The sequence below is a fragment of the Dunckerocampus dactyliophorus genome, chromosome 3 (genome assembly GCF_027744805.1).
Source record: "Dunckerocampus dactyliophorus isolate RoL2022-P2 chromosome 3, RoL_Ddac_1.1, whole genome shotgun sequence".
Taxonomy (NCBI): Eukaryota; Metazoa; Chordata; class Actinopteri; order Syngnathiformes; family Syngnathidae; genus Dunckerocampus; species Dunckerocampus dactyliophorus.
The window spans coordinates 35,774,876-35,800,482 of NC_072821.1; the positions used below are offsets into that span (position 1 = coordinate 35,774,876).

At 38.5% G+C, this 25,607-nt stretch overlaps 4 protein-coding genes across 10 annotated transcripts; all 4 read right to left on the reverse strand.

The window, feature by feature from the left end:
- Positions 1–968: 968 nt before the first annotated feature.
- On the reverse strand, positions 969–5,302 carry LOC129178240 (zinc finger protein 771-like). Its single transcript, XM_054770262.1, has 2 exons — positions 4,843–5,302; positions 969–2,737 (listed from the first exon to the last, which is right to left on the reverse strand). The coding sequence occupies exons 1-2, from the start codon at positions 4,964–4,966 to the stop codon at positions 1,491–1,493; spliced, it is 1,371 nt and encodes a 456-aa protein (XP_054626237.1). The 5' UTR covers positions 4,967–5,302; the 3' UTR covers positions 969–1,490.
- A 1,569-nt stretch (positions 5,303–6,871) lies between these two features.
- On the reverse strand, positions 6,872–8,967 carry LOC129178302 (gastrula zinc finger protein XlCGF71.1-like). Its single transcript, XM_054770380.1, has 2 exons — positions 8,864–8,967; positions 6,872–7,741 (listed from the first exon to the last, which is right to left on the reverse strand). The coding sequence occupies exon 2, from the start codon at positions 7,689–7,691 to the stop codon at positions 6,885–6,887; it is 807 nt and encodes a 268-aa protein (XP_054626355.1). The 5' UTR covers positions 7,692–7,741; positions 8,864–8,967; the 3' UTR covers positions 6,872–6,884.
- Positions 8,968–9,497: 530 nt separating this feature from the next.
- Positions 9,498–17,369, reverse strand: LOC129178226 (zinc finger protein OZF-like). Its single transcript, XM_054770243.1, has 2 exons — positions 16,931–17,369; positions 9,498–11,139 (listed from the first exon to the last, which is right to left on the reverse strand). Exons 1-2 carry the CDS (start codon positions 17,118–17,120, stop codon positions 9,716–9,718), a joined length of 1,614 nt encoding a protein of 537 aa, XP_054626218.1. The 5' UTR covers positions 17,121–17,369; the 3' UTR covers positions 9,498–9,715.
- A 1,693-nt stretch (positions 17,370–19,062) lies between these two features.
- On the reverse strand, positions 19,063–25,531 carry LOC129178258 (oocyte zinc finger protein XlCOF6.1-like). Of its 7 annotated transcripts, none has more exons than XM_054770296.1 (4): positions 25,140–25,531; positions 21,407–23,821; positions 21,187–21,309; positions 19,644–20,206 (listed from the first exon to the last, which is right to left on the reverse strand). In XM_054770296.1, the coding sequence occupies exons 1-2, from the start codon at positions 25,333–25,335 to the stop codon at positions 22,839–22,841; spliced, it is 1,179 nt and encodes a 392-aa protein (XP_054626271.1). In that variant the 5' UTR covers positions 25,336–25,531; the 3' UTR covers positions 19,644–20,206; positions 21,187–21,309; positions 21,407–22,838. The 7 variants fall into 7 exon arrangements, with proteins under 7 accessions (XP_054626267.1, XP_054626266.1, XP_054626271.1 ...); XM_054770294.1 differs by having other exon boundaries at positions 21,187–21,321; XM_054770292.1 differs by having other exon boundaries at positions 19,063–20,206; positions 21,187–23,818.
- Between the last annotated feature and the right edge of the window lie 76 nt (positions 25,532–25,607).

Genomic DNA, 25,607 nt, shown 5'->3' on the forward strand with positions numbered 1-25,607 from the left:
AGTCCAAACACACATGCTGAAAAATGAAAGAATGCAAGGGCGGCTTTGATATATAATAAGTAAAATATATTTAAAGAAAAACTGCATCTTAGTTTTGCATCTCAGTGAATAAGCCTATTATAAGTATCAACTCTTTTCCCCCCCATTTTTGCTGTTGTTTTTTTCCCAAATATTTAAACTTTCTTCTTAAATAATTGTCACAAATTTTGTGACAACCTAATTTTCCAAAAACTACAACTTTTTGTTTTGTTTGTGTCACATAATATTATAAGTTTAATTTTTTTCTTTACTATTTCAACTTTCTGCTATTAAAATGTCATTTGTCCTCATAATATTACAACTTTATTCTCGTATGATCTAATATTTTTTCTTTAGAATACGACTTAATTCAATTTTTTTTCATGTGCTATTATTTTTCCAACTATTTCAATAATTTTTGCAAAAGCTACAACTTCATTTGTTTTTTTGTTTTTACGTAACATTACTACTTAAAAAAATGTTTAATGTTTCAACTTTATGCTGTTATGTTTTTTCCTCATATTCCTATTACATTATCATAAAATTATGGCATTTTACAATTTTTTCATCCTAATATTTTGATTTTTGTAATATTGTGACTTTGTAAAATTATTGGTGATTATTAAATTTTTGCTGCTGCCGTTGTGTGTTAAATTATATTTTTAGAATGTGTAGTACGTGGCTGGAAAGAGGGTAAATGCAATGAATGTCAGCATCTTAAGGACATTTTTTTTTTTTTTGTGGGTGTGTAATAAACAAGTAAACTGGTGGATAACCCCACACAACACCCCTGGTCTCTTAAAAGACACGATCATGTGCAAAACCTCGGAGCTTTAGACTTCTGAAACCGTACCCTGATACAAACCACACCTGAAGCGCTATCAAATTCCTATGACTATTGAGGATCACTGAAAACGAAAGTGAGCTCAGAGTCGAGAGTACGAGGGCTTTTATCTGTTTCGTCTGGACAGCAGTTTGCGGTTTGATTCTTGCTCCCCGTCGTTGTGCCCCTGGGCAAGACACTTCACCCACCTTGCCTCCAGTGCTGCCCACAATGCTGTACTACCCCAGGGCAGCTGTGAATACTGATGTTAATTACCACCACCAGTGTGTGACTGAGGAGTGAATGAATAATGGGTTCACTTCATTGTGAAGCGCTTTGAGTGCCTTGAAAAGCGGTATAAAATCTAATCCATTATTATTACTGTGCCGTGGTCACATGGTACAATATCTTGGTTACCTACACAGCTCTATAAGAAAAACAAGGTAATGACATGAATGGCAAGGATTTATTCATTTGCAAAATATGTCATGATGCAGTTTATGTTATGCACTTATATAGTTTAAGACAGAAACTACGTGGAGACGAAAGTCGGTTCATACTTCACCCCCCAGTTTCAATTCACGACATGCACATGTGATGTAATGCACGTGATACAATCGGTACACAAGAATGAAGATTGAATGTACCTTCAGGGGTCAGCATCATTAGTATTATTGTACTGAACACTGTCGCCGGCGTGCGTTTTTAAATGTTTCCTCAATCCTGAACGAGCACGAAAGTATGTATGGCAGACAGAGCATGGAAATGGTTTCTCACCTGTGTGTGTTCTTTTGTGCTCTATCAAATATACATTTTGAGAGAAACTTTTATGGCAGATTGTGCAGGTGTATGGTTTTTCTCCCGTGTGTGTTTGTGTGTGTCTCATCCAAGTTGACCGATGAGTGAATTTTTTGCCACACACCAAGCAGGCAAAAGGCTTCTCACCAGTGTGTGTTCTTGTGTGCCTTATCAAAGACGACTTGAGAGAGAACGCTTGGCAACACACAGTGCAGGCGAAGGGTTTTTCTCCAGTGTGTATTCTTATGTGTTCTTTCAAATGTGACTTCTGAAAAAAGCCTTTACCGCAAACGGAGCAAACAGAGCAGGCGAAGGGTTTCTCAACAGTGTGCGTTCTTGCGTGTGCTGTCAAATGTACCTTCTGGGAGAATCTTTTACCACAAACTGAGCACATGAATGGTTTCTCACCTGTGTGCTTTCTCATGTGTCTTTTCAGAGTTGAATTGTCACCAAACAAATTCCCACACTTACCGCATTTAAAGTCTTTGATGCCCGTGTGACTTCTCATGTGTCTTTTCAGATTTCCCTTCTTGCCAAAAGTTTTGCCACAGTGAGAGCATTTAAAGTGTGTGTTGTCAGTGTGACATGTCATATCAGCTTTAGAGTCTTCATCATCAGTGTCAGGAGAGTGTGACGTTGTGTCGTCACTATCTGATAGTGGAGCTAGGAGGTTGTCTGCTGGTGATGCTCCGCAGTGGTCTCCATCAGCTTCTCTTATGTTTCGAGTTGAGCTGCTGCTTGGAAGCTCCACCTCCCTCTCCTCCTCACTTTCACCTATGTCTTCACTCATCACAATGATACCAATCACAGGGAATTCCTCCCCACTGATGCTGTGCTCCTCTACTTCCTCTTTAATATGCAGGGGCTGTGGCTCCTCCTCCTCCTCCTCCTCCTCCTCCTCCTCCTCTTTCACGTGGGGAGGCTGTGGCTTCTTCTGCTCCTCTTTAATGTAGCGGGGCTGTGGCTCTCCTTCTTCCTCTTTAATATTGGTGGGCTGCGGCCCCTTCTCTTCCATTTTAATGTAAGGGGGCTGTTGCTCTTCCTGCTCCAACCTTGAACTCCACGCCTGCTGCTCAGGGGAAAGACATTCACGGACGTCTGCAGAACACAAGAAGACAAACACATGCTTTAGAGGAGTTGTGTCATCGAGGATGTCTGTGTGTATCGGATGATGTATATAGATTCAGATTTTGCAGTAGGGAGTCTTCCGTTCGTTACAGCTGCATACCAATTTTCCCACATGTGATGCACCTCCACCAGCCCGGGATGTGTGCCTAAAGTGGAAGTGGGGATCTAGGTGGGCGAAAACAGTGCAGCCCAGACTTTGGCTAGTGATAGTGCCAAGGAGAGGCCAGACCTTAAAACCTTCTTCTATCGTTAAAGTCTCCTGGTTTTATTACACTTTTGCAAAATGTGTCAAAGGACAAATACAAATACAACAATTTTTGGCATGTAGCTTGGTTTTTTTTTGCCCTGTGGCCCATTGTAAAAATAAAATTACTAATAAGATATATTATTAGATATTACATTAACTTGCTTTGTCACCTATAACACGACACAGCTTCATGTTTGTAGCTTTACTTTCACCGACTACATTCAACGTCTCTGACAGAGAGAAAACCTGTCACAGCCCTTTCGTCGCCCTGTGGCGATGTTTTTAAATAACACAGAAACATATGAAACGGACTCGCATCGTCGTACAAAATCCACTCCATTACATAGAATGCAGTGTTTTGTCATTAAATAAGAGTGACAAAGGTGTGAAAGTATGCCAATAATGTTTGTATTTATACAATAAAAATAATCTAGTACGACTTTCTTATGACACACAATGACTAGTGATCACGGTGACGTGTTGGTGCCCTCGTATCAATCAGCTTGAACAGGCGTTCATTTTTCACTTATGAATTGACCTCTTGCTCACTGTCCCCGAAAAATGAAGGTTATCTTCTCAGTCAGACATATGAATGTAGTAGATGAAAAGAGTGCTTCTAACATGTCTATCTACGTTTTTACCCCCAATCCGTCTGCATGAATGCATATTTCTATGTGTCCGTCATCGTTTTGCTGTGCTGTTATCCCATGGGGCTGTAGCATATGACCATGAATGCGTTGGAAATGACACAGTTGTGGCGATGTTAAATTGCTTTATAGTTTGGCGTCACAAGTTCTATTACGGCTGGTGCAGACTTTTTTCGCCCTTATTTATACATATTGTCTTGCAACAGAGCAGGCTTTGTAACTTTTGCCAGTATGTTTACTGTGTTTATTGCATATTTATTTGTTTATTTATCTATACAGTTGTGAGTATTTGGCTCAGGAGTGTCAAAAGCTTTCTCTTCGAGGGCCGCACACTGAAAAATCAAAAGGATGCAGGGGCCATTTTAAAAAACAAAAAAACACCTGATGTAGATATATGCAGACGTGTTTTTTATTTAAATAAACAAACTAAAACAGACTGCATCTCAGCTCTGCGTTATCAGTGACCAACTATATTATTAGTTTGAACGTTTTCTTCTGACAGTACACTTTTTTGCTTTTTTTATGTTTTTATAAATATTTCAACTGTCTTCTTGTCAATTTTTTGAAGACTTTATTTCCATAATATTTTAGTTTTATTGTTCTAATATTATACATTTTCCTAACAAAACTTTTGCTTTGTTTATCGTCTCATTTTTTTCTCAAATTTTATGCTATTTTTTTCTCTTAATCTTATGACTTTATTCCCTTAGTGCTTCTTCTTTGTTCATGAAAAAAAAGACTCCTCTTCTATCAATTTTTGCTGTTTTTTTTTTTTTTTTTTTTAAGTTTTCTTCTTCAGTTGAACTTGAATAAAGTAGTAATGGCCCACGGGCTGCACTTTGGCCACCCCTGATTTAGTTGAAGCGTACAGTATGAGGAAATGACAAATCTGCCGAAACCAAAATGATAAGTTGACCAAGCTGCCACAGCTGGACTGTGGAGCTAGTTGAACCGAAACACCTGTTCAGGTACCGGTGCATAATAACGCGCCGTAGTTCACTGTCGGTAAGGGCATTGAAAAGTTTGAAATAGTAACCAATTATATTACTCGTAACTGGAAAACTGTGTTATAAGTGACAAAACAAGTGAGTTATTTTAACAGCGTTACTTGCTAAAATATCAAACGTAGACCTTTTGTGGCATAGTGTTCATGATAATAGCGATAAAAGAACGAAACTAACCTGCTCTGTGTAACACAACTTGGTGCTTCTGGGAGTCAGCGTCCAGTCGTTGACATTGTTGCTCGTTGTCATCTTTTTTTGGAGAAAGTTCCTCCTCGTACTCTGCTATCGTTTTTTCGCACATTTTCACGCACTTACTCGCCCTTTTTCTCTGGCTTAGCGACGTGTTGCTAACTTCCACGTCTCTTTGTTAGCAGCTAACGAGCTGAGCTAGATGAGAAGCTTTAAAGTGAAGCGGAGACAAGTTTGTCCCAGCAGTAATTAACGATGTCTACTCTCTTACGCGGAACATTGTGATAAAGTAGAACAAACGCCGCAACAATCTCGTCGTCTTGCTAACTTTTTTTTTCAAGCCTTTCCTTGCATCTACACTTGAAATAGTCCAAAATGGCCACCGACGCATGCGCAGTGTGGCGTTTTGCTTGCGTTCCACCAGTCCGGCATTTTGATGGACGCTTGAAGGGTTTTGTGGGATTTTTGGAATGTCATAGTTGTTTTGTTCTCTTCAGTAAATTACGTTTTTTTTTAAATATATTATCGTTCATTAGCACCGAGGGAATAAATCACGGAGTTCCTCCGGTTTCGTTCGCTTCTTGTTCTTCTACTAACTGCAGTGGCGATTGTTTTAGCCAAGTAACACTGATGTCATACTACTGACATCTGGTGGCTCATGGTAAATACTACAAATCAGCACATCCCCTTTTCGTTCAGCTTGAACATTTAATAGGTAAATAAATGAACATTATGTAGGTGTCAGTTTTCTGTCTTACTTACAGTTTAAATTATAAAATATTTATACAAATAAAATTCAATTATTAATGAATAACAATAAATAATACCCTATATTAAATTGAAATGTAAACATTTTTAAAAATTAAGAATTTATTTATATTTAAAGAAAAAACTGCATTTTGAGCTGTGAGATATAGATTTTCAAAAGCGTATTATTAGTATGAATTTTACTCTTTTCCATTTTCCAATTTTTTTTGTATTTTACTTTTTTCTTCTTAAATAATCATTGTAAATTTTCTTTTCACAGTCATTTGACTTTAATCCCATAATAATGAGTTTTTCCCCAATTTAATTGTCCAAAAATTACACCTTTATTGTTTCTCATATTACAGTTTTTTAAAATAATGTATTTTCTCTTTAATATTTCACCTATAAGCTACAAAAATTATGTTATTTTTCCTCATAATACGAGTTTATTCTCGTAAAATTGCGACACTTTTCTTGTTGGAATACAGCTATTTTCTCATTTTCTTACTTTATTCTTGAAATATTGCAGCTGTATTTTCCATTTCTGCAGGTTTTTTTGTTTTCCAACTATTTAAAGTGTTCTTATTGCAATTGTAACATATTTTCCAAAAATGCCAACTTTATTCAGTTGTTTTTCTTATATTATGATTAAATAAAAAAACATGTTTTCCTTTAATATGTCAACTTTATGCTACTAAAATGGCGTTATTTTTCCTCATATTATGACGTTATTCTCATAAAATTAAGATTTTTTTTTTCTTGTTAGATTACAACTTTTTTCTCTTCATATACTGATGTTATTCGAGTAAAATTACTGCTGATTTTTAGATTTTTTTAAATTTGTGTATAAATTATATTTTAAAATGTGCCATGGGCCAATATAAAATCAGCAGCGGGCCGGAATGGCTCCCAGGTCGCACTTTGGACATCTTTGCATTACAAAATTATAGCAGTTCATCGTTACCATGGAAGCATCACCCAGTGTCACTTCACCACATGCATGTGTGATGTAATGCATGCAACACAATGTTTACACAGCAGTGTGAACAATGAATATACCCCCAGGGATCAACATCACCATATTATTAAACTGAACGCAGTCACCTCTGTGTGCTTTTAAGTGTTACTTCAATCCTGAACAAGCACAAAAGTATGTATGGCTAACCGAGCAGGTAAGCAGTTTCTATTAAATATTGATTTTATTACAGACTGAGCAGACTTACAGTTTTTCTACCTTGTGTGTTCGTGCGTGTCTCAACCACTTTGACCGTTGACTGAATCGATTATCGCACACAACAGGCAAAAGGTTTCTCCCCAGTGTGTGTTCTGGTGTGCATTCTCAAAGACGACTTTTGAGCGAACATTTGGCGACAAACTGAGCAGGAAAAAGGCTTCTCTCCAGTGTGTGTCCTTGTGTGTTCTTCCATGTGTGACTTGTTAAAGAATCCCTTCCCACAAACTGAGCAGGAAAAGGGTTTCTCTGCAGTGTGTATGTTTGAGTGTTTTTTCAAAAGTGACTTTTGAGAGAAATATTTACTACAGACTGAGCAGGCATGCGTTTTTCCTCCCGTGTGCGTTCCTGTGTGTCTCATCCAAGTAGACCGATGAGTGAATCTTTTATCACACACTGAGCAGACAAAAGGTTTCTCCCCAGTGTGTATTCTTGTGTGTTCTTGCCAATGTGTCTTCTGCGAGAATCTTTTACCGCAAACTGAGCACAAGAATGGTTTCTCTCTTGTGTGACTTCTCATGTGCATTTTCAAATGACTATGGAACTTAAAAGTTTTGTCGCAGTGAGAGCACTTACAGTGTGTGTTGACAGAGTGACATGTCATGTCAGCTATAGAGTCTTCATCATCAGGACAGTGTGACATTGTCTCGTCACTATCTGATAGTGGAGCTAAGATGTTGTCTGCTTGTGATCCTCCATCAGCTTCTTCATCTTCACTCTTCTTGGCAACACCAATCACTAGGAACTCCTCCAGGCCTTCAAGATGCTCTGGCTCGTCATTTTCCTCTTTAATATGGGGGGGCTGTGGCTCTTCCTTTTCCACTTTAACGCATGGGAGTCCTGGCTCCTCCTGCTCCATCCTGGCACTCCACTCCTTCTGCTCAGAGGGCAGATGTTCTTCACTGACGTCTGCAGGACACAAGAAGACAAACACGCTTTGGAGGAGTTGTGTCATAGAAGGTGTCTGTATGGATGGGATGAGATGTATGAACGTGAATCAAGAGCGCCTCTGCTGGTATGGCAGTGGCATTTTGCCACAATTGCTTCAAATCAGTGATGGGAAAGTCGCTGTCTTTTACTCCAGTTCTGACGAGTCATTTCACATACCATGAGACTCCCAGTGCTAATTTGTGTGAATGCTAGCCCTGCGGAAAAAGCAACTCTTCTCTTCTCTTTCTGCCCGAGCTGAATCACTGCTGCTTGACAAGGACTCAAAAGTTTCACTGACTCACACCCACGGGTGTAGATGTGAGTCATGAATGAATCACCGAAACTGAACCACCGCGTGAGCTTGTTTTCCTTGATGTAATAAGCCAAAGCCCTAGCCTACATGCCCTGAATGAGTTGAACATTTTGATGTTGGAATGGTTTGAAGTGGTTTAGAAATGTTTAGCGGTCGACAAACGGCAGAATTTGAAGTGTTGGAAAGTAAAAAATGCAGACTTGAATGTTGAAATGTGTAAATATTTTGGAATGATTAAACCGTGATCAAGGATGGAACCTTCAACCATCAGATCATGGAAACAACCACTCTACCTCCTGAGCCGTGTCACCCTGTAGAACAGGGCTCGGGAACCTTTTTGGCTAAGACAGCCATGAAAGCCACATATTTTAAAATGTATTTCCGTGAGAGCCATATAATATTTTTTTAACACTGAATACAACTAAGACCAACAACTTTAGAATATCATAAGTCTTAGAATGTATTATAGTGTCCAGTAGTTGACGTTGTCGCTCGTTCTCCTCTTTTGTTCGGGAAAGTTCCTCCTCGTACTCTGCTATCGTTCTTTCCAACACTACAAATATTTCTTCAACAGCCGCAGTTAGTCGCTGGTTCACCAACGCTCTCAGCATTTGTACTTTACACATTTTCACACAATCACAACACTTTACACTCACACTTAATCTCGGTTTAGCGATGTGTCGGTAAATTTCACCTCTCGTTGTTAGCAAGCAAAGCTAGCCCGATGAGCTTGTACGGTGACGCTGAAACAAGTTTTGTCTCTGCAGCAAACAACGCTGTCTACTCACGCGAAATATGTGGAGAAATGAGAGCAAACGCGATCACAATCTGGTCGTTTTGCCATCTTCACCCCCAAGCCTTTCACTGGAACCTTGCACTAGTCGTTCAAAAATGGCGAGCGACGCATGCGTGTTTGCGCAGTTTTGTTACTGTCCAATCCTGAATGTTGATGGTGGGATTTCTGGAATATCATAGTTGGGTCATTCCACAATTGGAATCCCAGGCATAAAAATATATAATCCTTCGGAAAAAAAAATGCTTAAGTGAATTGTACTTGTCCAGAGACCAAATCAAAATAAACTGGAAAATGATTTAAAACATATTTTTCAAGCAACTAAACGCCGAGAATACCCCTGTGATGACGAAATGAAATGTAAACTAAAAAATAAATGCAATTCAAATCATAAATGTCTCATGTCATTAAAATCATTAAAAATGTGCCATCCAATAGTTTGCTTCTAACGATCTGACACCTCTCCCCCCCAAAATTGTCTCATTCCACAGGTAAAGTGTCCTTGTTTTACCACCACGCAGGCAAACAACCTACTGGATTGTTATTGAAACATTCAGCAAGCAAACAGGAACACACATGCACTGTACAAGTTACAAAGCTCCACAAGAAAAATAAGTTATTGACAAGGATTTATTGACTTGCAATACACATCATGATAAATTATGTTGCGCGGTTACCTATTGTAAGAAAAAAATTACACGAGGACTAAAAGTCAGTTCATACATCAAAACATATAGCAAACCACCGTTAGCATACAAGAATCCCCCAGCTTCAATTCCGCACACACGTGTGTCTTAATGCATGTAGCACAATCTGTACAGAACAGCGTGAACATTGAATGTACCCTTCAGGGATCAATATCATCAATATTATATTGAACACTGTCACCAGTGTGTGTTTTAACGTGAGTAGACAATGCTGAACGATCATGAAAATAGTGTTTCTCTCCCTTGTGTGTTTTTTTGTGTGCTATCAAATATCCATTTTGAGAGAAACGTTTATTACAAACTGAGCAGGCGTACGGTTTTTCCTCGGTGTGCGTTCTTGTGTGTCTCAACCAATTTGACCGATAACTGAATCTTTTATCGCACACTGAGCAGACAAACGGTTTCTCCCCAGTATGTGTTCTTGCATGTATTATTAAATATGACTTCTGGGAGAATGTTTGGCGACAAACTGAGCAGGAAAAAGGTTTCTCTCCTGTGTGCGTCCTTGTGTGTTCTTCCAAATGTGACTTCTGAAAGAATCCTTTACCACAAGCTAAACAGGCGTATGGTTTTTCTTCTGTGTGTGTTCTGGCGTGTCTCATCCAAGTTGACCGATGACTGAATCTTTTGCCGCACGCTGTGCAGGCAAAAGGTGTCTCCCCAGAGTGCATTCTTGTGTGTTTTAGCAAAGACGACTTTTGAGAGAATGTTTGGTGACACACTGAGCAAGCAAAAGGTTTCTCCCCGGTGTGAATTCTTGTGTGTTCTTTCAAGTGTGATTTTTGAGAAAATGTTTGGTGACAAACTGAGCAGGCGAAAGGTTTATCCCCAGTGTGTGTTCTTAGGTGTTCTTTCAAGTGTGACTTGTCAAAGAATCCTTTGCCACACACTGCGCAGGCAAAAGGTTTCTCTGCAGTGTGTATTTTTGCATGTTCTTTCAAAAGTGACTTCTGAAAGAATTCTTTATTACAGACTGAGCAGGCATATGGTTTTTCGCCCGCGTGCGTTCCTGTGTGTCTTATCCAAGTTGACCTATGGGTGAATCTTTTATCACACACTGAGCAGGCAAAAGGTTTCTCCCCAGTGTGTATTCTTGCGTGTTCTTGCAAATGTGGCTTCTGAGAAAATCTTTTACCGCAAACCGAGCACATGAACGGTTTTTCTCCTGTGTGCGTTCTCATGTGTCTTTTCAGATAACAACGTGAATGAAAAGTTTTGTCACAGTGAGAGCATTTAAAGTGTGTGTTGTCAGTGTGACATGTCATATCAGCTTTAGAGTCTTCATCATCAGTGTCAGGAGAGTGTGACGTTGTGTCGTCCTGATCTGAGAGCGGAGCTAAGAGGTTGTCTGCTTGTGATCCTCCACAGTGGTCTTCATCAGCATCATCTTCTTCATCCTCGCTCTTCACGAGGACACCAATCACTGGGAGCTCCTCCAGTCCTTCAAGATGCTCTTGCTCTGGTTCCCCCTCTTCCTCTTTAATGGGTGGGGGCTGGGGTTCCTCCTGCTCAGTCATGGAGCTCCAGTCGTGCTGCTTAGAGGGCAGATGTTCTTCACTGACATCTGCAGGACAAGAAGACAAACATGCTTTGGAGGAGCTGTGTCATAGAATGGGATGACTGGGAAGATATGGATGAGACTGAATCAAGTGTGACTCTGCTACTCCATTCCTTTTACTGACTGACTTAACTTTTTAGTCACTTTCATCAAGCAAGTCCTCCCCCCAGATAACAAAAGTTAACGTTGCAACCACTCTGGAAGTAAAATGACTCTATACCAGGAATGTGTGACATAAATGATGTAAGAAAGAAAATATATAAATTTGGCCTAGGATGGCGACAAATAAACTAAATTTCGTGCATGTATGGTTCAGTATAGTTCTTACACTGGTTACCTGTAAAACAGTGATGTAGGTATTTTGCCTGCAGGTATTTTTTTTTTCTTTATTGGCCCGCGGAACATTCTAAAAAATAGATAATTTCACAAGAAAACAGCAAAAATGGAAACAAATCTGCAGTAATTTTACAAGAATAAAGTCAAAGTATTGAGATAATGAGAAAAAAGGTTGTACGGTAATCTAATGAGGAAAAAGTTGTAAATTTTGGAGAATAATGTAATACGAGGGGAAAAAACATTTTTGTAGCATAAATTTGAACTATTGAAGAAAAAAAGAAGTCATACTATGAGAAACAAACAAAACAACAAAGTTGTAATTTGTGGAAAACTAGGATGTGGAAACAGTTAATATTATGGGAATAAAGCCATAATTAACAGAAAATGGCAGAAAAGGAAAAAAAAGTAATTTTCAGTGAATAAAGTCAAAATATTATGAGGAAAAGTTGTATTGTAACAAGAAAAAAAGTCACAATTTTACGAGAATACACATAATATTATGAGAAAAAAATAATGTCACTTTAGCAGCATATTAAATAAATATTAAAGAAAAAATACATTATTTTTTAAGTCATGATATGAGAAACAAAACAAAATAAAGTTGTAATTTGGGGAAAATAAGGTTGAGGAAAAAGTTATAATATGTAATAAAGTCAAAAGATTATGGGAATAAAGTCATAATATTATGAGAAAGATTATTTCAGAAGAAAGTTGAAATATTTGTAAAATTATAAGAGAACAGCAAAAATGGTGAAAAAAAGCGCAAAGAGTGACATTGATATTAATAACATGTAGGGTTGGCCGATATGGACCTTAGCATGTATCACAATACTTTTGGGATGTATCACGATATGACAATATAATTAAATTCAGCAGACTCTTATATAAAAAGCTACAAACCTTAATCCATAGTAAATACACTTGTCTCAAATTGTAAAGCGTATTTATTTATTTATTGGTAGCAAACTGCAATACAGCAAATGCATTTAGTGTCTACCAAACGAAGCATTTTGCATTTTTGACTGGGTAAGTGTAGATGTGCTCGCTGACTCTGTCTCACGCTTCATGACACACTCTTCATACTCCACTACGTGTTTGCGCTTGAGATGGTAGAACAAATATGTCATGCTCCCACCTTTTGCCATCACCGCTGCTTTGCAAACTTTGCATATTATGGTCTCTTGCTCCACATCTGCTCATTTTACACTTACTTTCACCAGCATAGTGAATAAAATGTCTTAATTAAATGCAAAAATTCTTATATTTATTGATGCAATGCATCAATGGACAATTTTGCCCCATAACTGAGAAATGGATGTAGCTTGGCTAACTTTTCTAATGGGATGTCAGCCTCAGCACACATTGCTTCAAAATCTTTAAACTGTAATGCCCATGCTTGTGATTAAGGAAGATGTTATCACCGTTGCAATTCCAACTGCATATGTAAGCCATTTTTTATGACACTGTTATTTTGTTTACAAAGATAGACGTCATGGGGCAAACGGCACTCTTATTTTGAAGACCGGAAGTCTGTGTGTGTTGAGAATGTCTGTATGACGAACTGGGTGCAAGGATAAATGTGCTTCTCGTCTGTTTTCACGCAGAACCTGCACGTCGTCACCTGGCATTGTAAAGCACTCATTAAAGCGGTAAAACACAATGCGGTGAAAATATACTCAACCAGCTCGAGCCATGCACACACGCGCACGCACACACACACAACTGCACTAGCATGCTAAACTAAACTAACACTGCTAGCTTCCATTCACGCTTTGTAAGAGGAGGTTCCGCCAACTTGCGCCAGTGTTTACCGGCATTTCAACATGTTTAGTTCGGGAGGAGGCGGTTTAATGTTTGGAATGATTGTGTCACGATTGAGCGGTCAGCCGAGTAAATACTTCCCCACACGAACGCTCCTTCTCCTCACAATGACAACATTTCATTCAGATTATGTCAATTTCTGCAAGATTCCACGTTCAACAGTAAATTCAGTTTTTATTGGCCAATTCCACGATTCCATTAACGCAGGGCCCTACATGCTGTGGAACACATGAGGCGCCAATGCGTCAATACAATGTGCCACCGCGAGTTTGTATTTATCACTTATATCGGAAAAGTCATTTTTCTTATCATTGGAAGAATGTATACCAGTATATAAAAATTATCGCCATGTGTCTCTTTACAAAATATTAAAATCCTTTCATTTGTGGCCCTCGCTGGGAAAAAGTCTGACACCCCTGCTGTAAAATTTGGAATTGAGTTCAAAATTCTCCTTCTTGCACTACACGGTCAGACACCAGCGCATCTTAAAAGAGCTTCTAGTGCCCTTCAACCCAGTAGAACACCGCATTCACAGAATTTATAGATACTGCCACTCTAAGAATTTGTGGAAAAAGTGGAATGGCAGGTAGTTATCAGGCTCCTCTGTTATGGAACCATCTCCCCTTCTCTCCTTAAAAGTAAGACCACTTTCTCCTGATACGCCTCTCTGTTCCTTGCTTTTCCTCACCTCTGTTGCCAAGCGCTTGCTCAGTGTCTCTTTTAATTTATTTATTTATTATTTTAAATCAGTGGAGGATGAGGAATAGCTAAACTTGCGACACACCGATAAAGCACGAGAAAGCAGGAGGAGACAAGGTGCCACATGCTAACCGCTAAGCTAGCAATGTGAGGTGTACCCTGAGATTCTCAGCACCAATTAGTGTAATTGCAGGCCTTGGGGGGAAAAAGCAACAGATCTGGTCCTTGCCTTGCCTCAAATCAACTCCACTTACATCTTCCTGCCTGAGCTGAATTACTGCTGCCTGGCCAAGACTCGAGTTTCACTGACTCATGGGTAAGTGATGTCGACAAAGACTCAAGTTTCACTGACTCCCACCACGGGTGTAGGTGTGAGTCATGGATGAATAATTGAAAACTGAACCACTGTGTGAGCTTGTTTTCCCGGATGTTATATAATGATAATGCTGCACTGTTAAATCTTATAGTAATGTTGCACTGTTGTTTGGATTATTTGCAGTTAGTTTTTACTTTGACAAGAGCAGGGCTGTTCAAACTTTTTCCAGTGAGGGCCACATGGTGAAAAAAGAAAGGAAGTAACTTTGACACTTTGATATTTTATGAAGCAACACATGTAGATATGCTAAGAAATTATATATATACATTTCAAGAAAAACCTGCATCTCAGCTTTGTCATATCGGTGAAAAAGCCTATCAGTAATATCAACTTCACTCTTTATTCCCCCATTTTTGCTTGTTTTTTTCCCCAAATAGTTCAACTTTCTTCTTAAATAATTTTCAGAATTTTTATTTATTCCCATATTAGAACTTTATCCCCAACCTAATTTTCCAAAAACAACAACTTTATTTTGTTTGTTTTTTTGTAATATTACAACTTTTTAAAAAAAGATTTTTTCTTTAATATTTCACCTCTGCACTACTAAAATTTCCTTATAATATTACAAGTTTATTCTCGTAATATTGCAACTTTTTCTCTAATATTTTGGCATCATTCTCGTAAAATTGCAGCTTTCCCCCCCCATTTCTGATGTTTTTTCCCCCCCAACATTTTCTACTTTCTTCTTCAGTTGAAATAATTTAGTTTAATTTCCCAACTACTTCAACTTTCTTCGGGTAAGTTTTCTTCTCGTAATTGTGAGTTTATTCCCATAACATTTTGACTTTATTCTTGTAACATTGGAACTTTTTCCACAACCTAATTTTCCAAAAATGACAACTTAATTAGTTGCTTTGTTTGTTCCACATATTAAAAAGTAATGTTTTTTCTTAAATATTCAAACTTTATGCTACTATAATGTTATTTTCCACATAACATTAGGACATTATTCTTATAAAATGATGACTTTTTCGGGTTTGATTACAACTTTTTTTATCTGAATATTTTAAACTTTATTCTTGTAAAATTACTGCAAATTTTTAAATTTTTGTATTATGGTATTATTTTGCATTACTGTTGAGTATTTTTTTAGAATATATATATTATAATAATATATATAATTATATATATTTATAATAATTATATTTAATTATATATATTATAATACACTTTGGACACCCCTGGTCAAGAGGTTTCATGGTACATTACAAATATACAAATAAAAATAAAAAAAATAGCCTAAATAATATTGCAAAATTAAAGTAAATTAAGAAGCCGCATAAGCCCCTGTTTATTGATGAGACTGAGGTGGAGAGGGTGAAAACCTTCAAGTTCCTTGGCACACACATCAGCGAGGACCTCACCTGGTCTCACAACACCCAACAAATTATGAAGAAGTCCCAAAGGAGACTGTACTTCCTGAGAAGACTGAGGAAATTTGGCATGTCCACCACAATCCTCAGTTGCTTCTACAGATGCACTATGGAAAGTGTCCTTACAGCCTCCATCACTGTTTGGTACGGTAACTGTACAACACGTGATAGGAAGGCACTCCAGCGGGTGATCAAGACCTCACAGAACATTGTTGGGGCAGCCCTCCCCTCACTGCAAGACATTTATAAATCTGGAGTTCTACGAAGAACACACAACCTCATCAAGGACAGCACACATCCACAACACTCCTACCGTCAGGCAGACGCTACAGGAGTTTGAAGTCCAGGACCACAAGACTGGCAAACAGCTTTTACCCACAGGCCATCAGGCTTCTCAACAAAGCACTCACACACGCTGCACGCAACACACGCACGCACTCATAACTCTATTTATTTATTTATTTGTTTGTTTGTATTATTTATCTGTATTATTGTCTCTTCTGTTGTTGTTGTTGCTTAATTTATTGGTACATATGTTTCTTATGTTCTTATTCTTTTTCTTGTGTTTTCTTTCTTTTCTTGGGAGAATGAACAGAATAAGAATTTCATTGCATGGTATAACTGCCTGTTTTACTATGCATATGACAATAAAACTCTTGAATCTTAAAATCTCTATGAAATTATGTGCAAAATATTTTGCAAAATAAACCTCTCTAAAAAGTCAATGCATATGACCTCTTCAAAATAAATTTCGTTCATTGTGACTCACTTCTACAGCTTGACAGCTCAGGTGCTACCCGAGCACCTATGAGTCAGTGAAACTTGAGTCTTTATCGAGTGCCCATGAGTCACCCAGTGAAACTAGCTCCTTCTTCGAGCATGTATGCGTCAACGAAATCCAAGTCTTTGTCGGGTACCCGTAAGTGAGGGAGGTAACACGGACGAGTACACTTGAATCACGATTTAAGAGTTTTGAGCAATTCGTTCATGACTCACAAATCTCTACCTCAATTGGCCTTACTGTTAACACATACAAAACACACATCCAGTGGTTTTCGTAATTAAAGAATGTACCACAAAACATATGGAGTCATTGAAAATGACATATAAGACAAATAACAATAATGTTAGTGACAGTAAGGTGTTAAAAGAAGCTCTTGATAAATTATAATAATAAATTAAGTGCACCAACCTTCTAGGTCATCTTGAGGCTTCTTGAAAACAGCGTCCAGTAGTTGACGTTGTCGCTCGTTCTCTTCTTTTGTTCGAGAAAGTTCCTCCTCGTACTCTGCTATAGTTCTTTCGAACACGACTAATATTTCTTCTACAGCCGCACTTAGTCGCTGGTTCACCAACGCTCTCAGCATTTGTACTTTACACATTTTCACACAGTCACAAATACTTTACATTCACACTCGATCTCTGCCTATCGACGTGTTCGGCTGCCGAGCTGACACAGAGTGGCAAGGTTGTCGTTTTACTCTAAAACAGTAGTCCAAAATGGCGTCCCACGCATGCGCAGTATGGATTGCTAACTTCCGCGTCTCGCTTTTAGCAGCTAGCAGGCTAAGATAGCCTGAGAAGCTTCTGAGAGACGCTGAAACAAGTTTTGTCTTTTTAAAATTTACTTTTAATCAACGGTGTCTACTCGCGTAAGTGGGATATGAAGAGAATACAGAACAAACGCGGACACACAATCTCATCGTCTTGCTAACTTTGTTTTCAAGCCTTTCGCTACTCCAAAATGGCGACCAACGCATGCGCATTTGCCCAGTGTGACGTTTTGTTTCAGCACAAATCTTGGATGTTGATGGAAGCTTGAAGGCTTCAGTGGGATTTCTGTAATGTCATAATTGGGTCATTTCACAATTGGAGGACATTTGCATGATCACATAATCTGTGTAAAAAATAGGAATGCAAGCAGTTGTTGATTCATTTGTACTAAACAAATAAAAGCCTGGACTACCCCTCTCATGACCAAATTAAATGTCAAATAAAAAATAAAAAGCAATTCAAGTCTTGCTTTCTTTTATATTGTTTTATTCCTAAACGTCTTAATTAGTTAAAATGTGCCATCACCTCCCATCATGTTCTGATAACCACCCCCCCCAAAATTGTCTCATTCCATGCGAAAAGTGGGCTTTAACGAGTTGTTTTACCATCCATCATATAGACCAGTGGTGTCCTCCTGTTTTTCCAGTGAGGGTTCAGATTTTTTTTCTTCCTTAATGATAAAAAGTTTAATTTACAAACTGCATTTTGTGTTCAGCTGTGTTGTCATTGACTAATATAAAACATGTTTGATGATCTGAAACATTTAAGTGGGACAAATTATGCAAAAAAAAAAGAAATCAGGAAGGGGGCAAACACCACAGAATTTTTCTTTAATATTTATGTTATGCTAAAATGACATTTTTGTTCACATAGTATTTCAAGTTTATTCTACAGTAATTGTGAGGTTTTTTGTCATTAGTATACTTTAATTTTTGGGAAAAAAAATATTTTAATTTTCCAACTATATAAACTTTCTTTATTTTAATATTTAAACTATATGCTACTAAAGGGGAAAAAAGGGGGAAAAAAGGAAAAAAAACTATGCTACTAAAATGACATTTTTTTCTCATCATATCACAAGTTTATTCTTGTAAAATTGTGACATTTCCTCATTACAATATCTTCTCTTAATATTTTGCCTTTATTCTTGTAAAATAAATTAAATTTTGTTTTTTTGTTCATTTTCCAACTATATCAACTTGACTTTTTTTAATCTATGGTACTTAAATGACATTTTTCTTCATATTAAGAATTTATTCTCATTAAATTGTTTTTTTTTCATTAATTACAACTATTTTATTTTAATATTTTGACCTTATTCTTCTAAAATTACAGATTTTTCCATTTTATGTTTTTTTCTTAAGTTTTCTAGTTATACTTTTCGAATGTGCTGAAGGCCAATAAGAAAACAGCTGCAGGCCACAAATGGCCTTCGGGCTGCACGTAGGACACCCCTGAGATTAGCAAACAACCTACAGTTTTTTATGCAGTTTCACAGTTCACCAACCACGTCAAGCATCAAAAACAACCATACCCACCAGAGACATAAATAAGGAGACTCCACACGAAAAAATGTAGAACTGAAGCCGTTTGGATGAAAGGTGAAATGTCTTCAGCAAGCACACACGAGTCCAGTTGCCTCGATTCAGCCTTTGCAAAATTTGTATACACACACACTCCACAAGAAAAACAAATTATTTACAAGTATTTATTCATTTGCAATACAAATTTTATGAAGAAAGTAATATATTTAAGAAAGTAAGCTAGCAAACCACCATTAGCATACAAACATCCTCCAGCTTCCAGTCACCGCATGCATGTGTGTGTCTTAATGCATGCAACACAGTCTTTACACAACAGTGTGAGCATTGAATGTACCCTCAGGGATCAACATCATCAGTATTAAACTGAACGCCGTCGGTCGTGTGTGTTTTCATGTGAGTACTCAATGCTGAACGATCATGAGCATACATATGGCAGACCGGGCAAGCAAACAATTTCTCTCCCGTGTGTGTTTTTTGGTGTACTACCAAATATTCATTTTGAGAGAAACTTTTATTACAGACTGAGCATGCGTAGGGTTTTTCTTGCGTGTGCGTTCGCGTGTGTCTCAACCAATTTGACCGATAACTGAATCTACTGCCACAAACTGAGCAGACAAAAGGTTTTTCTCCGGTATGCGTTCGTGTGTGTTCTTCCAAACGTGACTTCTTAAAAAATCCTCTACCACAAGTAGTGCAGCCATATGGTGTCTCTCTCATGTGTGTTCTTTTGTGTACTATCAAATATTCATTTAGGGAGAAACTTTTATTACAGACTGAGCAGGCATAAGTTTTTTCTAATGTGTGCGTTCGTGTGTGTCTCATCCAATTTGACCGATGAGTGAATCTTTTACCACACACTGAGCAGGCAAAAGGTTTCTCCCCAGTGTGTATTCTTGTGTGTTCTTGCCAATGCGGCTTATGAGAAAATCTTTTTCCACAAACTGAGCACATGAATGGTTTCTCTTTGGTGCGCCTTCTGATCTGTCTTTGGGGACAACAACAGGAATTAAAAGTTTTGTCACAGTGAGAGCATTTAAAGCGTGTGTTGTCAGTGTGACAAGCCGTATCAGCTTTAGAGTTGTCATCATCAGTGTCAGGACAGTATGACGTGTCGCCATCTGATAGTGGAGCTAAGAGGTTGTCTGCTTGTGATCCTCCACAGTGGGATCCATCAGCTTCTTCTTCATGCTTCAGAGGAACACCATTCACAGAGAACTCCTCCAGTCCTTCAAAATGCTCTCGCTCTGGGTGTTCTTCCTCTTTAATGTGAGGGGGCTGTGGCTCCTTCTCTTCCACTTTAATGCGAGGGGGCTGGGGCTCCTCTTCCTTCTTAATGTAAAGGGGGCAAGGGGGAAGATCTTCACCGACTTCTGCAGAACGCAAGAAAACAAACATACTTTGGATGAGTCGTGTTATCGACGGTGTCTGTATGAATGGGATGAGATTGATGAGACTGAATCAACCACGCCTCTTCTGGTTGCAGCCAGGTAAGTGGACTCCATTTGGATGCAATTCCTTTAAGTTAACGATGAGAAACTCCTTTCCTTTTATTGACTTGACCCTTCAGACCACAAGCTATCAATACAGTTGGCAATTTATTGCAACTAAGCATTAAAGTGAAATAGGCGGAAAAGTTTAAGAGCACAGCCTTAAAAAGGAAAAATGTTGGCAAAAATGTGCATTGAATGTGATTTAGTGTGAGGTATTCACACTGTCATTAACTCTTAATGGCAAAAAAGCTTCCTCTCTTTGATCGCGGTGGGATTGTCGAGCTGCATAAGCAAGGCCTCTCGTAGCATGCCATGGCTGCTGAGGTTTGACTCAGTAAGACAGTCGTTTGAAACTTCTTCAAACGTCCTGAGGGTTATGGAGCAAAAATGTCAAGCGTTAGGCCCAAAAAATGAACCTGAGCCGGAGGATCCCATTGGCTGTTCGTCATGAAACAGGCCCATCCTGGGCCCAAATGAAGGTTGTTACTGGTGCCGAGTGCAGTCCAACAACCATCAGAGCCATCTGTCAGAGAAGGCCCGCATGACAAAGGACTTCTTCAGCTCACTCTTTTGGACCATCCTGCGTGTTCCCCTGATCTAAATCCAATTGAGAACATTTGGGGATGAATGGCAAGGGAAGTTTACAAAAACTGACATCATGGATGCCCTCCGTGAAGCCATCTTCACCACCTGAAGCACCATTCCCATTAACCTCGTGGAAACACTGGCATCAAGCACGCCAAGCTAATGAACAGCCTATTTCAGTTTAATGGTTGTTTTGCAGTTTTTCGACTGGTCTTCACATTTTCATATTTCATGCGAGTGGACAAGAATATTGATAAAAGAAGAAGTGAACAAACCCGTTCTCTGCAACAAATATTGAGGCTTCTTGGAAACAGCGTCCAATAGTTGACGTTGTCGCTCGTTCTCCTCTTTTGTTTGAGAAAGTTCCTCCTCGTACTCTGCTATCGTTCTTTCCAACACTACAAATATTTCTTCAACAGCCGCAGTTAGTCGCTGATTCACCAACGCTCTCAGCATTCGGACTTTACACATATTCACACAACACGTTAGACTCACAGTCGATCTCTGCTTGGCGATGTGTGGACAACTTCCGCGTCTCTTTGTGTGCAGCTAACAGGCTCAAGCGGTAAAAATCGCGTAGCCCAAAATGGCGACCCACGCGTGCGCAGTATGTGTTGCTAACTTCAGCGTCTCTTTGTTAGCAACTCGCAGGCTAAGCTAGCCCGAGAAGCTTCAAAATGACTCTGGGACAATTTTTGTCTTAGCAGTAATGGACGATGTCTGCTCACTTACACGGAATGTTTGGAGAAAAGACAACAAACGCGGTCACAAAGTGGTCGTCTCGCTAACTTATTTCCTCAAGCCTTTCGTTGCGACCTTTAAATAGTAGTCTAAAATGGCGACCGACGCATGCGCATTTCCGCAGTATGACGTTTTGTTTGCATTAAATGTCAAATGCACAATTGGAGGACATTTCACATAAACCATGTGAGAAATACGGACGGAAATACTATAATATTGTACTTGGCTCGAAAATAAATAAAAAATAAACTGGGACAAAATATTGTTTCAAAGTATACATTTTCAAACAAATTAACATTTAGAAAACTCCTGTAATTACCACATTAAATGTCAAATAAAAAACTCAAATCAATTCAAATCTCTCTTATATATTGTTGTATTCATAAATGTCTGAGGCTATCGTTTCAATAACCCTCATCTCGCCCCCAAAATTGTTTCATTCCACTGGAAAAGTGGACTCAGGAGTTGTTTTATTACCAGCAGGCAAACCTTCAGCCAAATCTTCAGCAAGGACACAGGAAGAATCGCAACACACATCATGATACATTTTATGTTATGCAGTCACCTATTTTCAGCAAGAAAACACAGGAGGACAAAAACTATGTTCATACATCACAACATATCATAGCAAACCACCTTTAGCATACCAGCATCCCCCAGCTTCAATTTACCACATGCTTGTGTGTGTGCCAGAACTTATGCTTAAATTATACTTCAATGAACAAGGGAGGGAGAGACAGACTAACTGCGAGGAGGAAGTCTCAATTATGAGACCACTACACTGCTTAGCTGGCACTGTCTATGTCTAAAGGAGCAGATCCTTTCACATTTCCAAGGATACCATCTAAATCCTTCGTGATGGTTGGCGCGTTCGAGCGGCTTGAACGGGGAATGCAGCCAGTGTTGATTTTTCCACTTCTCAACTGAGCGTCTTACGATGTCAAATGTCACTTCACTTTTCACTTTCCTTTTCTTTGACACACTAAAATCAGACTCCTGCCTCACCCTTGGGAGATGCCATGAAGGGGAAAAAAAGTTAAATTAAAAAGACCAAACGAGACGTCCTTCCTCACTCTAGTGACTCAACTATGTGTTATTCTGCCTGCGTATTCTTCCACCAGGAGGGCGTTTCTAAGCACAAAATGATGCAACACGGAATGTCATAAAAGGAGGAGCACCTGTATTACTAAATACTTTTGTCGGTGTGTGTTTTTATGTGCTTCCTCAACGATGAGCGATCCCGAAAACTTGTGTTACACGTAGTGCAGGAAAACGGCTTCTCATCGGTGTGTCTTCTCATGTGATTACTCAATGCTGAACGATCACGAAAATATGTATGGCAGACGGCGCAGGGAAACGGTTTCTCTCCCGTGTGTGTCCTTTTGTGCGCTATCAAATATTCGTTTTGAGAGAATCTTTTATTACAGACAGAGCAAGCATATGGTTTTTCTCCCGTGTGCGTCCGTGTGTGTCTGATCCAAGTCGAGCGATGAGTAAATCTTTTACTGCACACTGAGCAGGCAAAAGGTTTCTCCCCGGTGTGTGTTCTTGTGTGTATGATCAAAGATGCCTTGCGAGAGAATGTTTGGCAACAAACTGAGCAAACAAATGGTTTCTCTCCAGTGTGCGTTCTTGTGTGTCTTATCAAATGTCCCTTTATAGAGAATGTTTTACCACAATCCGAGCACATGAATGGTTTCTCTGATGTGTGACATCTCATGTGTCGTTTCAGATTTCTCTTCTTGCCAAATCTTTTGTCACATTGAGAGCATTTAAAGTGTGTGTTGACAGTTTGGCATGTCATATCAGCTTTCGAGTCTTCATCATCAGTGTCAGGAGAGTGTGACGTTGTGTCATCACTATCTGATAGTGGAGCTAAGTCTGCTTGTGATCTTCCACAGTGGTCTCCATCAGCTTCTGTTATGTGTTGAGTTGAGCTGCTGCTTGACGGCTCCATTTGTCTATTCCCCTCACTTTCATCTTTGTCTTCATCATCTTCACTCTTCACGATGACACGCATCACTGGGGGCTCCTGAAGCCCTTCTCCTTCCTGATTGAAACTGTGGTCCACCTCTTCCTCTTTAATGTGGGGGGGATGGGACTCCTCCTGATCTATCCTGGAGTACCAGGCCTTCTGCTCTGGTGAAAGAGCTTCTTCACTGACACCTGCTGGACACAAGAAGACATACACATGTTACCGTTTTTCGTCAAGCTCTATAACTTGAATAATAACCTCCAGGAATCCATGTCCAATATCACACACCCCGTACATGCCTTCACATCAGAGTGACATTTGTGCGTTACCCTCCAATTAATTGCTAAAGGGACCTTCCTATATATTCCTATATATGCAAGCAGACAATATAGGGAAAGCCACTGTGTGTAGAGCTGTAACAAAAGTACCCCCGATTTTAGGGCACATTAGTTATAATACGCGAAATTGGTCCCTGGCTTGAAAATTTTATACAGTTATATATATTTCAACAAAAAACTGCATTTCAGCATTCTCAAAAAGTTGAAAAAGCCTTTTATTATTACCAACTTCAACTATCAACTTTCCTCTTTTTCTCCCCATTTTTGCTGTTTTTTTTTTGTTTTGCATTTTCCAAATATTTCAACTTTCTTCTTAAATAATCTTTGTAAATTTTCTTTTGTAATATTATAACTTCATTACCATATTATAATTTGTCCCCACCCCTAACCTCTGTGTTTTGTTTGTTTCTCATAATATAACAACTTTTTTAAAAATCATGTCTTTCTTATTTCAACTTCATTCTACTACAATGCCATTATTTTTATCATAATATTACGTTTATTTTACTACTTTTATTCTCGTCAGAATACGACTTTATTCTCATAACATTACAGCTGTTTATTTATTTATTTTAAACTATTTCAACTTTCTTTTTGCAAATTTTCTTCTCGTAATATTATGACTTTATTCCCATAATACTTTTTTCTTCTAAACTTATAACTTTTTTGGCAACCTAATTTTCCAAAAATTACAACTTTATTAGTTGGTGCTTGTTTCTCATAATATTATGACTTTAAAAAAATGTCTTTTTTCCTCAATATTTCAACTAACAACAATATATCACAACTTTATTCTCGTAAAATGATGCCATTTTTGTTAGATTACAACTTATTTAGAATTCATTCTTGTAAAATTACTATTGATTTTTCAATTTTTGCTGTTGTATTATTTTTGTTTGTTTTCTTTTTCTTTTCTTTTTTTGCATGAGACTGCACTTTGGACACAACTGGCAGAGCACATGACTGGAACAAAACAGCCACTCAACAATATGTACTTTGCATTTACTTTACATGTCCAAAATAAATAAGACATATTGTCACGATTTTGTCTTTCAACTACACTCCTAAATTAAAATGAAATTGCCTGCCATTCCACCATTTTTTTTTTTTTTTTACCTGTGGGCTAATAAGAAAATGTGATTAAATGTTAACCACTAAACGACTTCATTCAAACCTGCTCTGTGTGGCACATCATGAGGCTTCTTGAAAACAGCGTCCAGTAGTTGACGTTGTCGCTCGTTCTCCTCTTTTGTTCGAGAAAGTTCCTCCTCGTACTCTGCTATCGTTCTTTCCAACACTACAAATATTTCTTCAACGGCCGCAGTTAGTCGCTGATTCACCAACGCTCTCAGCATTTGTACTTTACACATTTTCACACACAATAACACGTAGCATGTGTTGCTAACTTCCGCGTCTATTTCTTGTTGCAGCTAGCAACTTAAGCTAGCCCGAGAAGCTTAACCTGAGTTAATCCTGACACGAAGAATTAATAATGTGTTTATACTGTACTTGTACGTGTACTGTGGAAAGCTAACGTAGTAACATCGATTTAACAACGACGCCATCTTGTTTGTGGCAACAGGATGTGGCAAGTAGAGCTACGGCAACTGCCCTTGGACAAACAACATTGACGCGCGCTAAC